Source organism: Ambystoma mexicanum, chromosome 11, assembly GCF_040938575.1.
Source record: "Ambystoma mexicanum isolate Mex_15411 chromosome 11, UKY_AmexF1_1, whole genome shotgun sequence".
Taxonomy (NCBI): Eukaryota; Metazoa; Chordata; class Amphibia; order Caudata; family Ambystomatidae; genus Ambystoma; species Ambystoma mexicanum.
In genome coordinates, this window is record NC_090934.1 from 583,367,043 (window position 1) to 583,382,635 (window position 15,593).

At 45.9% G+C, this 15,593-nt stretch overlaps 1 protein-coding gene across 2 annotated transcripts in view; it reads left to right on the top strand.

Annotated features, from left to right (window-relative positions):
• Window positions 1-6,569, top strand: part of LTO1 (LTO1 maturation factor of ABCE1) — a 552,752-nt gene extending 546,183 nt beyond the window's left edge. For both annotated transcript variants that reach the window (XM_069623447.1, XM_069623448.1), the window contains one exon: window positions 6,114-6,569. In XM_069623447.1, the coding sequence (XP_069479548.1) occupies window positions 6,114-6,182 (69 nt within the window). In that variant the 3' untranslated portion in view covers window positions 6,183-6,569. The remainder of the gene's footprint in view (window positions 1-6,113) is intronic.
• The last annotated feature ends 9,024 nt before the right edge of the window (window positions 6,570-15,593 follow it).

Below are 15,593 nucleotides of genomic sequence, written 5' to 3' on the forward strand. Positions count from 1 at the left end.
AAATCTGCAAAATGGTATTTTTTGTCGGTCTCACGAGACTCCGGTGGGAGGATGAATCTCGTCTCATCTGGAGGTGGGGCCGACCATCACTGAAAACCAGTGGGTTTTGTCCATCACTTGGGCGGGTTTTCGCTTGCCCCCCCCATTCCACCTCTCAACCCTCCCTTACAACAGATCGGGACACCCTCCCTCAGAGCCGAGGTTCAGAAACTTCTAAACCTCAGGACGGTGGAATCTATTCCCCTCGGGGAGCAAGGGGGAGGGCTTCTACTCTAGTCTGTTCCAAGTGCCCAAACCCAACCAGGGTGGCCTGCACACTATCCCCGATCTTTCTCAGTTCACTCTTTTTCTTCCCCAAGAGAAATTCAAGATGATCACGCCCTGCCAAGTGAAGTCCTCTCTTCGGAAAGACGACTAGCTCAGTGTAGTGGACCTTCAGGACGCATATATGCACATCCTGATATGGAGGCTGCATCGAAGGTATCTACGGTTCTCCCTGGGAGGGGAGCATTTCCAGTTCTGTGTACTCCCATTTGGTCTCAGCTCTGCGCTGTGTGTCTTTACGAAGATGTAGGTCATGGCAGCTTTTCTTCGGCTACAGGGTGTTCATGTATATTCGTATTTAGACGACTGGCTACTAGGCAGCCTTTGCACACTGACGGCTTTGAGCATTCTCCAGTCTCTCCTCCAGCTCCTGTTCCATCTTGGGCTGTCCGTGAACTGGCAGAAATCTTCCATGACGGTCTCCCAAGACCTGATTTTCCTGGGTTTCCGTTGGAACACGTCAACTCCACGGTGTACTTGACGGCGGACAGGATTGCGGATCTATTCGCCACGTGTCGGCTCTTCATCCAGTCAGAGCACATGACGCCTTCGTGGTTCCAGAGACTTCTGGGCCTCATAGCTTTGTGTGTACTTGCTCTTCCTCTTGCACGTCTCAAAATGAGGCATGCTCAGCTAGCTCTTCGGAGCTCTTGGTGTCAGGCTTGGGACTCGGATTCCACGATGATCTCGGTTCCATCATGCATGACGGCGAATCTGCTATGGTGGTCTTCAACCAGCAATGTTACCGTGGGGTTCTCCTTTCTGGAGCCCTGCCCACAAGTGATGATTACCACAGAATCCTCCCTTCTGGGGTGGGGCGCGACGCTGGATCCTCTCCAGGTTTTCGATCTATGGACTCTGCAGGACAGGCAGTTTCATATAAATTATTTGGAACTCCTGGCTGTATTTCTGGCGCTGAAAGCAGTTCAACCATCCATCACGAACAGGGTGGTCCGCATCCGCACGGACAACTTGGTGTCAATGTTTTATATCAACAAGCAGGATGGCACCAAACACCACTTCTTGTGGACCTTGAGATTCAGATTTGGGAATGGGCCATCCAGCGGCATTTGGCTTCTGGCAGTACACATTCCGGGTCAATTCAATGTGACTGCAGACTCACTCAGCTGACAAACAGCGGCCAGCTATGAGTGGCAACTGAACACAGAGGTCCTCTCCACCATTTTTCGCCAACGGGGCACTCCAGAAGTGGACCTCTTTGCGACTTCTACAAACAGGAAATTTCCTCTTTATGCATCCAGGAATGGTCTCTGGGCCTCCTCCCTAGGGGATGCTCTCGAAATTCTGTGACACAACATGAGCCTATGCTTTCCCGCCTCTACCTCTGATTCATCTATCACTCTGCAAGCTCAGTAATACATTGAATTGTACTCTCCTGTTCATAGCTCCTTGATGACCGGCCAGATTATGTTTCTCAGAACTTCAGTATCTGTTGATTCTTCCTCCGATCAGATTGCTGTTGATTCCCAACCTGCTTCACCAGTGCAATCAGTCGATGTGGCACCACTACCCACAATCAATCAGCTTGGCGGCCTGGTGTCTGAATTCAAATCCTTAGCGCAGTTTAACTAGTCTGTGGACAATATGCGCATTATCCAAGCGGCCAGGAAACCCTCTACGAGGTCTCAGTATAGGAGCAAGTGATGCCGTTTTGTCACTGGGGTTTAGCTAAGCAGCTGCACCCCAGACATTCTACGATTTGATACTTTCCTTTCTTTCGTTCATATCTCATCTGTCAGCTTCGTGCATTCTTGTCTTGTAGGATTTACTTTTTCGGCTCTTGCCGCCTACCTGTCCACTGACAGCTGTTCCTTTTCATTAGCGAACCCAGTCATTAAAAGGCATTTTGCAGGTCTATTACATCTTTTTCCACCAGTACGTAACCCTCATCCAAAATGGGATTTGATTGTGATCCTCACCGTCTTATGCCATAAACCATTTGAGCCTAAGGCTACGGTTCATCTCAAATACCTTCCATGGAAGGTTGCAAGGCAAGTAAGCGAGCTTCAAGCTTTGTCTGTGGAACATCCGTTCCTCACCTTCCATAAGGATAAGGTTGTGCTCGGCACTCATCCTTATTTCCCACTGAAAGTAGTGACTGATTTTCAATTGAATCAATCTATCTCATTGCCTGTCTTTTTTCCAAATCCGGCCTCAGATACAGAGAGAGTTTTACACAATTTAGATGACAGGCTAGCCCTGAAGTTCTACCGTCACAGAACGACTGAACTCGGGGGCTCCTCACAACTCTTTGTTACATTCGGAGACCCGAAAGGGAAACCTGCTTCAAAGGCTACTATCTCCCGATGGATTGCCTCCTGTATTTCAGAAGTGTATACCATTCAGGGCCTTCAACCTCCGAAAGGCATTCATGCCCAACTTGTACGTGGCAAAGTAGTGCTTTTGCCTTCCAAAAGTATGTTCCCTGGGAAACCATTACCAAGGCGGCTACGTGGGCTTCCCCATCAGCCTTTTGTAAACATCACTGCTTGGACCTGAGCTACAGGTCCAAGACTTGGGAATCCCCCACAAGTATGGAGGAAAGGGGACAGGACGTAGGAGTATAACAAAGTTACTCACTGTAGTGACTACCTTACTCCTAATCCATAGCCCCCTTTCCTCCATACGCCCACCCGCCCACCCTCTAATAAGTATCCTCTATTTTTGCTTAAATGGTCGCAGACCTGGCAATAGAAAAGGACTGAAGGGCGATACGCGGGGCAGAGCTCAAGAGGGTGGGGTTACGGCTGTGTGCGGTACCCGGCTTAAAAAGAGAAGAACAACAAACATTTTCATTTTTTATGCTTTTTGACAAAAGTTCTTCAGTCCCGTCCCGAAGGACGGAATGTCCCACAAATATGGAGTAAAGGGGACTATGGACTAGGAGTAAGGTAGTCCCTACGGTGAGTAACTTTGTTATACTCTTACGCCATTCTTCACCAGATTGATGAACGCCTCCTTTAACCATTGCTCAATTAATGAAGCCATTAAGGTAGTTACTATCACCCCTTTGGTGAAGAAAGCTGGCCTGGATCCTAAGGACGCAAAAAACCTCAGGCCCATCACCAATTCCAACTTTGCATTGCACATTTGGGACAAAGCAAGGTCGCCACTAATCGACTACAGGCTCACTTTGAATCTTCCTCTGTGTTTCATTGCAAACAATCCGGCTTTAGATCCGATCATAGCACAGAGACCCATCTGATAGAACTACAAACAAACATGCTTGAGATGGTGGACCAGGGAAAAATAGGTCTCCTGGTCCTCCTTGATCTATCTGCAGCTTTTTATCTGCTGAATCACTACTGCTTGATCTCCACTGTATCTGATCTGGGCAACTGCGCCCCCAAATCTACCAGTTGGATAAAATCTTTTCTCTATGATAGACAATCTTCGGTATGTTGTGAAATGCCTCCTCCAAACTAGCTACCATTACCTGCAGTGTTCCACAGGGGGCCTGCATCTCGCCCACGCTTTTCAACCTGTATGTCAGACCCCTCTTCATCCTACTCGAGACCCTAGGTATTTCTTTTACAAACTATTCAGATGACACCCAACTGATCCCAGAAATCAGTGGGGATCATAACATCGATTCATTAAATCTGAATGCCATCTATGGGGTCATAAAGCGTTGAATGACAGAGAATTGGCTTTGCCTGAATGGAGCAAAAACCGAACTCTTGCTTTTTGACAGCTCCCTGGCAAGATCTAAACTAGTGAATGAATACTTATGTTTCAGAATAAAGGACTGTCCCATTCGAGTAGTGGGTAAAGTTAAGACCTTAGGGTATTCTTTGATTCCTTCAGTACGGAGAGTGAGACCAACTATGCATCTAGGATTTGCCACCACTACCTGAAATTTCTGAGGAACGTTACGCCTTTGATTTCTGAAACTAATTGTACTTCAATTGTTCGAGCTATTGTTCTCGCGTACCTCGGCTACTGCAACGCTTTATTGGTGGGGGCTAGTAAAAAATACACGAAACAACTGCAGATTCTTCAGAATGACGCTGTGTGCGTGGTTAAATGTATACCTAGACATGAGCACATCTCATCTTGTAGACAATTACTACACTGGCTTCCCATCTCGGCCCGGATCTATTTCCAGATGGCTTCCTTGGTGCACAAATCCTCGTATGGTAAGGCACCTTAGAACGCATATCTCTTTGTATGAACCTACTCGCACCCTCTGTTCTGCCAATCTTGAAGACCACTAAGTTCAAAAGGACGAGGGGCTTAGGAAACTCCTTTACGGTACTGGCTGCATAGGTTTGAAAGTTGAACTCTCACTGCCAAGTATCCTACACCTGGACCGAAATGCCAGCACCTTTCTCCAAGCCTTAAAAACCAGATTGTTAAACCAGTTGAAAACGAGTCCTTTTTAGGATTCTAGTGCCCTCTCACAGTTCTTCTGGTCTTTTTCTACCTAGCCCTGCTGAATTTGTCCTGTCATATATGTATGTATCCTCGTTTTTTTCTGTGCCCAGATGCCTGCGTGTCAACGGCGTGTTATAAGCAAATAAAGAAGCTCTTCCACCATGCTGTGGGGAGAGGATCCCACTGTCCAGGTTGTGCGGCGGTTTAAGGATGCTTAGTTTTGCAAAAAGATGCTGATTTGGAAGACGAGTCCCTGCTTTAAAAAAAAAAATGAGCAGTGTATTAAGCCGCTGGCTGCATAATGGGCGGGGGGGGGTGATATGGGTCTGGGCAGGGCTGGCCTACCTCTGTCTAGCAGTGCTGCTGTCTGTTCATCATAAAAGGCTGGCTTCTCGCCAAGGTGGGAAATTTAACAGGCTGACCCTGCTGAGCCCTTACCTGGGCCATTGCCCAGTCTGTTGCCGACCCCGACCCCCACCCCACCCTGCCCTGACAAGCCCTAGTTGTGCCATGGGGTGGTCGCTTGCTGATATTTAGCTAAACTAAAGCAAAGAACTGCTGCAACAGGTTATACATCCAATTGGGTTGCCTGGCCTAGGAGTCTGTGCTACATATTTGAAGTTTAGTTGTAGGATGCACACTGTAGGAAGCAGCAGAGTTATGGAAACCCTAACATACAACCCTGTGCTAGGTTAATATAAAGACTGTATGTTTCCGGTGCAAGAGCTTCTCAACAAAGTTATGTAAACCAAAACTGGATGAATGTTTTGTTTTAATGAGTGGCGTGTTGCCTCACGAAATACATATTATTCATAAAATGTGGGGATCATCGTTTCATCACAAAATCCCTGTGATTGCGTAAGTAATAGTATGTTTGTGTTGCATGGGTATGTAAATGTGATTAATTTCCTATTGCACACATTGTATTGGAAAGCAAGATATTGTTTTTGAGAGACACTGTTTGAATTAGAAAAAGGCTGACTGCATGGCCATCCGTTTCGTCCGCTGGGCTTTGACAAGGCTAGTTTCTTAATGTTTTGTAGCAAAGCCGCTGGGCTTTCTCAGACTAATCTCTTAATGATTTGTAGAATAGCACGGTTAATTTGACGTGTCTGATTGCTCGTTGATTTCTACTGTGGATTGGGTTAATCTGTCTTCATTAGTGAATTGTCTTAGTATTATTGTAGCCAAGTATGTGTCTAGCTGTAAAACATTGCGTTTGTGTTAAATGTCCGTCCGTTCCATATATACAAGTTAGATGCAGGTGCATCCTACTGTGTTCGCCCCGCATGCAGAACTTCATATAAAGCGTCCTGTTTCCAGTGTGTGCTGTTTATGATCACTGTGTGGCAAAAACGTCTCATTTTATCCCCGATTTTTATCTTTCTCAGGTGTGCTCCTTGCTGAATATTCAGCCAGACTTTATGGTGGCCAAAGATGGATCTGGACTTTCATTCTGACCACCATTGAGGAAGGGAGAGCAAAGGTGGCAAATGTCGTCAATAGACAATGTGTTCACGAGTCCTATCTCTTCCCAATAAGAGTATCTAGAGATTGTGTTTGTCGGCCATGGTGGATTGAATGGCCTCAGCATGGATTGAAAAGCAAGTGGAAGAGACTTGCGTATAGTGCAATTTTACAGCGTTGAGTGGCCGTCCGTTAGCAAGCACCAAAGGAACAAGCGTAGCTGCAAAGGTCAATACACTGGGTCGTGCTTCGTGGGTCAGATCCAACGTTACACTCCACGCATTACCTTGGTATCAGTCAGCTTTGCGAGTTTCAAAGAGATTGTTTTAGGCGATTATTTGAGAGGTTTGTATTATAATAAACAATTTTGTTTTAAAATAGCTATGCCAAGTGCTGTAATTTAATTATGTGAAATATACGAATACTGTTTTTATGAGATCGTTTCTTAACAGTGCTTCCTGCGACAGCCACTTCCGTATGCAGTTCCTTTTGCCTCCGTCATATCGACTTTAGATGAGTTAAACGGCACGTCAGGTTTGGAACTTGTGCACTTCAGAATGCTGCAGTCCGTAAATTGCCTTCTATGTTAATGGTACGTTAGGTGGAATTCGTCGCCTGCAGTTATAGCCACACATCTGCTGCGCTAGGGAAATGCTGCTCGAACCACTGTTGCTTTCTTAATTGAAAGGTAATTGTGCTAGAATGGCCGTGTGATTGCTGGGGGCGTACCGTACTTTTTTCTCAACTCATTACCATTGTGCGCGAATAACCCCATCTAGTGGCCATATTGGTGAATGTACGAAGGCGACATTTAATCAGGTTCAACATGCATGAGAGGTTTTTGTTCCACTAGCACATTTTCAGAATGCCCGTGTAATCCAGGATAAAAGCACCAAATGTTCCTCTCTACACCCATCCACATGCTTGCTCCAAATGGGTGACTAGCGGGGACATGGCCACCCCTACTTGCCTTCGGCTAAAATGTATGCACCCATACAAATGACAATTGCATGACTTTGTTTTCTTTATAATTTATAAACACCATATGCAGGAATAGTGATGCAAATAAACAGATTTGGTAAAACGATAAAAATACATACACTGACCTCGAAACAAACTCACGGTAATAGTGACCGAAATGCTTCCTTGTAGAATTAGAAATGTGAGCATTAAAAAGTACGTTATTTAAAAATGAATGGATTTCGTTGTATTGTTTGTTCTGCAGGAAAACAAGTAAATTGCTGTGTAAGGCTTGCATGTTTTACATGTTCAAAAACAAGTTTGCGTTTTGTTTTAAAGTGTCTAGTCATTGAATAGGTCCAGGAAACCCAATTTGTATCATTTACATTTTTTTAAGTTCATTCGAGCAGCTAAAAAGTCAAACACTGCATGGAGGCATAGTGTGCTGATTAATGTTGAATTGCAGGGCTCCTTTTGGCTTTGTGCGTTGTCCCCCCTCCCCGGACCCCAACAATGCAAACGCATATCTCCTGCCCCGCTCCCCTGTTTAACCCCCAAAAATAGGTTTTGTGAGCCCCTTTTAGTCTTCAATTTTCCCAAAAAGATAACGAAATCCTTCTCTTTTCCTGTAATTTCCGTACTGCGAGACCTAGTTATCCATCCATTGTTTTTATCTTCGTTGTTGTACTTGAGGTGTTTGTAGTAAATTTACTTTAATATTGAGGACAATGTCATCGACAGGGAGAAGTGCAGTTTCCTTTTAGGGACATCTGAACCTGTGAGAGAGGACAAGGATGAAGTGACGTTGGTCATGGAACGGGGTGGTGATCATGGTGTGCTTGTGGGGACAGGTTGACGGGTATGACATCAACAGAAGAGGGAGAAATACTAGGGGCAGACTCGGAACAGCCAGAGTGTAAGAGGAGGCACAGCCGAGGCAGTAGAAGGCCTTGCCAGAGGTGAATGGGACACATGGAGGGCTTGCCAGTGGAGCGAGGCATAGCAGAGGCGGCAACAGCGGATACACCGAAGGAGGGATTGATGGGGGTATCTGGTAGAGGACATGATGACCAACCTCCTATATGAAAAGCTGGCAGCGTTGCCGATGGACCCTGGAGACCCTGGAGATTTTCTGCATAATGTTGCTCACTAGAATAATCACACGTTTACTGAGGTGGGTGTGGAGACTCATATTGAGGGACTGGAGGATCATGTGAAGAAGCAGGTGGTGGTGCTCCCGCAGACAATGGCTAATGTGACAGAGTCTTCACAGTCTATGCCTGCTATTACACAGGGTGCCAGCTGGTTACGCGAGTTCCTCGCTAAATTCAGTAGAGAAAGAAGACTTCTCCACCCATCACACAAACCATGTGGTCCTTGGCTTGACAGTATTTTGTACTACCGGTATGGAGGATTATCTAGGAGAAAGGTGTACACTGTGTTATGAAACCTTTGCAAGAAGGAAGTCCTGTTGGATCAGGGAAGTATGAGTTGTGCACTGGGCAAGATGCTCATGCACAAAAGCATCCACAGGGGGTGTTGTGCTACTTACTGGCTTGCATTAACTAACATGTTGTATCCATTTGCTGACCCCGTCAACATGGCACCTTCTAGTGGTGCTGATGAGGCAGGTGCTAGTGCACCCCGGATGCTGCAGCACTTTACTGGGTATGCAGTCACAAGCCCCTCTTTGAAACAAGGCCCAAGGCGAGAGACTCAAAAGACAGTTTTAGTGGCTATTGCTCAATCCCCTCCTGTTGCTCAGCCCCTCCCATCTGTTCAGATCCTAGCACAGCCACAGACTGCACATGCAGTGCCTCCTGGTAGCCCATCAACATCGCAACAGATACAGCCCGTTCCCATGATCCCATCCGCACCCCCCTCTCTAGAGATCTTTTCTGTCCCATCTGCCCCTCCCGTGACTGGACTTGAAGCTGTTGAAACAGAAGAAGGGGCCGGACAGAGTGGATGTGTGAGAGTGACTCGGAGTGCGATTAGCAAGGAGAGGAAGCGAGAGTTGCAAGAACAGGCCGAAATGTACATAGATGGGAATGATGAAACGGCAGCGATGGCTTCAATATTTGACTTCAGGAGGAGCAGCGAAAGACAGGTAGTGTTGGAATGCATGTGTGAATATTTAGTAGCTAGATGGAAACAGTTAATTGGGAGGTTACCACCACAACGATTGTTAGATTTGAATGCATTGGCACGTTGTAGAGGGAGAGATGAAGAGATGAGGAACATGTAGATCAGCTTTTTGAACTGAAGAATCAACTTGATAATGAATATGCTGAAATGTTTGCCACACCTGGATATAGGAGTAGATATATTAGGAGAGATAGAACTGAAGCGGTAGAGCCCTATATACAGCGATGATATTTGTCGGCATCAAGACAGACAGGCGACCGACTGAGAGTATGTGTAAGAGAGGCGCTAAAATGGATTTCAGATCCTAGTATTCCCACAATGGAGATACACGAGATATTTGATGAATATACCTTGCCCATGAAAAGAAAAGCACTGCAGATAATGGCTGAACATCTGATAAACAAAGATATAAATGAGAATAAAGCCAGTCCCCCCGAAATAATAACAGTATATAAGAGGGCATTTGAACGCGGAACAGGAGAATCAGCCTTATCACTTGACTTGGGAATATTATTACAGATGAGAGAGGGGGGAGGAACAGTGAGCGCGGTATTCCCCATGAGAGAAGTCCCACCTACCTTTGTGGCAAAAGTAGAGATTCCTGCATCAGGCACAGCAGCAGCGCAGGTAACGCCAGCCCATTATACCGCCCAGTATGTACATGTCCCCTTTTCCAGACAGGAAGTGAACAACATAAAACAGACGATTCCCGATATAAGAAAGAATCCCGCTGGATTTTATAAAGAAGAGTCCTGCTTGCAATCATCTGTACTCACTATGGGTGACATAGATGTAATATTCCCAGTAATATTACCAGCAGATATATGGAAGCAAATAAGGAAAGTGGATGATGCAACGGCCTATGGCGCCACATGGGCGGATTTAGTACTAGAGGATAGGAATAAAGAGGTGGGAGGGAAACCGGGGGCAAATATGGTGGCATTACCAGCACGAATAATACAGAAATGGAAAGGTATTGTATCAGAGAAGAGAATTCAATGGGACAAATTGACTGCATGTGTTCAGGGCAAGGATGAACTAGCCACAGATTATTTTAATAGATTCGAGGAAGTATTTACAGATTTTAGTGGAGAGGATGTAAGTAAGTACAGAAGCAGGAAAAAGGCCATTTGTTGATAAATATGTGAGAGGGTTAATTCTTCCCATACAAAACTTAATAATGACATTGGAAAGTGCATGGCAAGCAAAAACATTGAGTGAAGTGCTACATATGGCTCAATATTATGAGAATAGAGAACGCAGAGAAAGAGAAAGAGGCGAAGGATAGAACAAATTTAAAGACAAGGGTGCTACTCCAGCAAGTAGCGGGACACAATAGAGGTAGAGGAAACGCCCAAGGAAGAGGTAATTCGAACATACATGGAGGGCCCCTGGGATTGAATCAGTGTGCGTATTGCAGAGAGGAAGGTCACTGGCGAGCACAATGCCCACATTTGCAAAATAGGAATGGGTATGTCCAGAGGACACAGCATAGAGGGCATCCCGGATCAAATGGGCATAACAGGAATAATATGCAGCAACACCAAAATAGTCAAGGGAATGGTGCCCAAAACCAGAATCAAACCTCTACTCAGAATCAGAGCCAGCAGAATATGCAAAATGGGCAGAAAAGAAGGGGCGGAAATATTTTCGATACACATGCGAATGCATATTATAATAACAGCAGCGATTACACATCGGATGATGTGTTGTTTCCCCAATAGGACAGCCCAAGACAGAGGTTGGAACCGGTGTCTATTCCAGTGAATCAGAAAGGACGCTACGTAGAAATGAAAGTCGGTGTAACGCTCACCTGATTCCCACGGAGGCGCTGATCCCGGCTGGGCTGCTATCGTTTCTTCAATTGAGAAGCGTAGAGCTCGGACGACTCTCAGGACTGGGCTTCCTCTTATCGAATGTCTGACTTGCAGGGTAAGTTTTCTGCAGGTGGAAGAAAAAGGGTTAATCACCGTTTGATGGGATTCCTTCTCCCACCAATCGCCAGTTTCTCCCACAGCCTAGCTTTCTACTTGTCTCGGCGAGCTCTCACCTTAGGCGTATAAATGCTGAGCTCTCCATCCTGCGTCTGGTGCAGGGGTACGTGGATTCCAGTTACGTCACTGGTTGAGTTCAGTGTTGAGGCTCAAGTCTTTTGCGGCCTTAGTTGTGGCACTGGTGCTGGGATGCCGAAGAGCGATGCCGCCGTTACTGCACGAGCGGATGCCTGTAAGTATACTGTAGTCTTTAGGCTTTAAAAGATGGGCACCTCAATAATGTCCCTTTTCCTTTGTTTCAGGCCTCGGGATGCTGTGGGCGTAGTTTTCCGTTGCCGCTGCACGTGCCGATGCACGTAAGTATAATGTTCGTTGGCCGCTTTTAATGGCACCTCTAATAATGTCCTTTTTCTAGTTTTCAGGTGCCGGGATGCTGCAGGCTTTATATCCGTTGCCACTGCACGTGCCGATGCACATAAGTATAATGATCGTTGGCCGCTTTTAATGGCACCTCTAATAATGTCCTTTTTCTAGTTTTCAGGTGCCGGGATGCTGCGGTTGATGCGGCCGCTTCTGCGCGTGCAAAAACTGGTAAGTTAAGATGAATGCGACTGCCTTCACCCGAACCCCTTTTTAATTATGTCCTTTGCCTTTCAGGTGCAGAGAAGCTGCCGAAGAGAAGGCCCCGGTTAGCTCTGTTGCAATCACGGATGGATCAGGTAAGCGGGCGCAGCTGCGAGCGAGTTGCACTTTTCTAACCTTATGTTTATTCTTTGCAGGTTTTGCCGGTGACTGGATTCCGGGATCTGGTAAGTATTGTTCTGTGTCTTTCTTCATCCACAGGTTGCTGCGCGGAAGCTGAAGATGACTCTGGACCTGGAATGCAGGAGCCGACTCGGTGAGCGTCCTGCTGCTGCTGCAGAATAACGCGAAGCACGTGTTTTCCATCGGGCGTGGTTTAAATAGCAGAGAAGTGCTTCCAGTGTGTGTTCTTCCACCGGTTCCACCCAGGTAAGAAAAGAGTTCCTGAATGGAGGGAATAGTTCCTCCCAGCCCTGATGGCTGGGGACTTCAACCAGACTGGATTGTTCTGGGTAAATATGCAGCATGGTCTGCCTCAGGTAAGTCCACCCAAGCATTATTACACTGTTTATCAATATGAGCCGGGCGCCTATGGCGCCGGGACTGAAACCCTTCATGAGCCTGGCGCCAAAGGCGCCAGGACACGGTCCAAAGGGCCCCTGTAGGGGTCTGCTGGGTCCGGAGTAGTGGAAGACGGGTCTGCTTCCGAGGGCGCTGGGCCAGTCCTGGCCCCTCGGGAGTAGCGCCCATGACAGCCGGGGATAGTGAGCACAGATTCCTCGTGGATACGGGGGCACAAAAGTGTTCGATAGACCATCACTTGGTTCCAGAAATACCGCTGTCAGGGCAAATAATTATTTCAGTAGGGTTCGCAGGTACCTCAGTGATTAATCCAGTGTCCCAACCAGTAGCAGTAACATTAGGCCCATTCACTGAATACTGTACATTCCTTTTAACAGAGAACTGTGGGGAGAATCTGTTGGGATTGAATTTATTGAAAAAACTAAGTGCAGTTATCCACTGTACGCCAGATGGAGTATTTTTGACCATTTCTCCACAGGATGTACCAGTATCTGAATTCTTGTCTAAACCTTTGTCAGGGGAATTAAGTGAAGTGCCAACTTGTATTTGGGCTATAAATGACAATGATGTTGGATGTTTAAAGATAGAACCAGTGAAAATTGCCTTGAAAGAAGGAGTAACGTTACCACGTATTCCGCAGTACAAAATCTCAGCGAAAGGAGAAAAAGGATTGAAAAGTATTGTCTGATTTGGTAAAATTGGGGGTGGTTGAAGAAATTGCAGGCAGTACATGTAATAGTCCCATTCTTCCGGTGTATAAGAAAGGAGGTAATGAGGTACCATACCGTTTCATAATTGATATGCGCGCATTAAAGAAGGTGGTAAATCAAGTCCTGTTAGTCCCAGATGTTACCACAATTTTGACCATGATCCCTGCCTCAGCTGAGTATTTTAGTGTTATTGACTTAAAGAATGCGCTTTTTAGTATTCCAGCGCATCAAGAAAGTAGATATTTGTTCGCCTTCACATTAGGAGGACGATCATTCACATTTGCGCGCATTCCACAAGGCTACACAGAGAGTCCGAGTATTTATAGCAGAGAATTGAAAGAACAACTAGACATGTTAGAGTTACCAACAGGTTGTGTATCGTTACAATATATAGACGACTTGTTGATCGCTGCAGATACAGAAGAGATTTGTAAAGAGAGTACTCTTTTGTTGTTAACACATTTGGCAGCGCATGGCCACAAAGCAAGCTTAAAGAAGTTTCAGTATTGTCGAAGGGAGGTGGCTTATTTGGGTTACCTACTTTCGAGAGAAGGGAGAAGACTAACGCCAGAGCGAATAGAGAGCATTTCTGGTATGCCTATTCCAAAAACACAAAAAGGAGTCAGAGCTATAATAGGCATGGCTTCTTATTGTCGGCAGTGGATAGTGAATTTCGCTCTAATTGTGAAGCCGATGGTGGAGTTGACAAAGAAGGATGCTGTGATGCCTTTGCAGTGGAGTGAAGAATGTCAGAGAGCATTTGGGTTGCTCAAAACTGTGTTGTGTTCCGCTCCAGTTTTGGGCACACCAACTTATGATTTTTTTTTTAGATTGTTTGTGCATGAGAATGACGGCTGCGCTCTGGCTGTTCTAACACAGGAACAAAGTGGAAGAAATAGGCTGTGCGGCTATTTTTCTTCTGCGCTGGACCCTGTAGCGCGCGCATTACCACGATGTTTGCGAGCTGTTGCAGCGGCTGCTGCGTCAGTGAAACAAACGGAAGGGATGGTACTGGGACACACTTTAATTTTGATGGTTCCACATGCCATAGACGTTCTACTCAATAGAACGCAGACGCAACACCTCACCTCTGCTAGATTGACTAGATATGAAATTGTCTGTTCGCGCCACACATCCAAATTATGAGGTGTAGCGCTTTGAATCCTGCTGAATTAATGCCAATCCCCATGGAAAATCTTGATGGGAATGAATCACCTCCCCATGATTGTTTAATGGTTACTGAGGAAGAAATGAAGGGGAGAATTGATTTGACACCCCACAAAAAGAGCCAGATGGAGAGTTGTTTTGTGATGGCTCCTGTTTTAAATTGCCGGATGGCACATCAACTGCTGCTTACGCTATCACCACGTTAAAAAGTATTGTGGAGAGTAAAATAATCCCCTACAACTCTGCACAAGTAGCGGAGATAATAGCCTTGACCAGAGCTTGTGAGATTTCAGAGAATTTGAGTGTAAACCTATATACTGACAGCCAATACGCCTTTGGCGTGTTTCATAACTTTGGCCCACTTTGGGCTGAGAGAGGGTTCTTAACATCACATGGGGCTAGAATACAACATGGCCCTTTGATTGTACGATTATTGTCTGCACTTGCGTGTCCAAAGCACCTGGCGATAGAAAAATGCGAGGCGCATAAAAAAGTAACATGCAAAGTGGGAGAGGGAAACGCATTTGCAGACAGAATTGCGAAACAAACTGCCACTGACTTGAATACCAAAATGTTAACAGTACAGTCAGAGGAAGTGCCCTGCATGATAGAGAATAGAATTGCCACTGTCAAAGAAATGCAGGCGGAAGCCACTGCAGATGAAATACAAGGGTGGGCTGAGGGCTCTGCTGAATTAGATCTAGAGGGTTGCTGGGTAGACAAGAAGAATAGAAATTGGATGTTGCAAAACTCCTATGTAACTATAATGGTCACAATGGCTCGCAGGCCTACTCATATTTTTGCCAAAAAGGTGGTTCAACACTTAGCCACAGTATGGGAGAATGCGCACATAAAGAAAAATGCTGAGAGGTTGGTGCAAAATTGTATCGCGTGTCTACAACACAATGTGGGGAAGGGAACGGTGACTCCAACAAGCAGTTTTGGCACTCCCTCTATGCCTTTTGAGGTAACCCATTTTGATTTCATAGAGATGGAGAGATGCCAAAACTTGAAGTATGTTCTGTTGGTCATATGTGCATTTAGCAAATGGGTGGAAGCATATCCATTGAAAGACTGCACTGCTATGAGCAAGGCGAAAGTAATGCTAAAGGAATACCTCTCCCGTTTTGGCTTGCCCTGTGTCATATGGTCAGATAACGGTCCACATTTTGTGGGCGCAGTGATATTACAGATTTGTGCAGGTCTGCAGATTGAAAAGGGATTCCATTGTTCTAGGCACCCCATGTCTGCCGGTCTTATT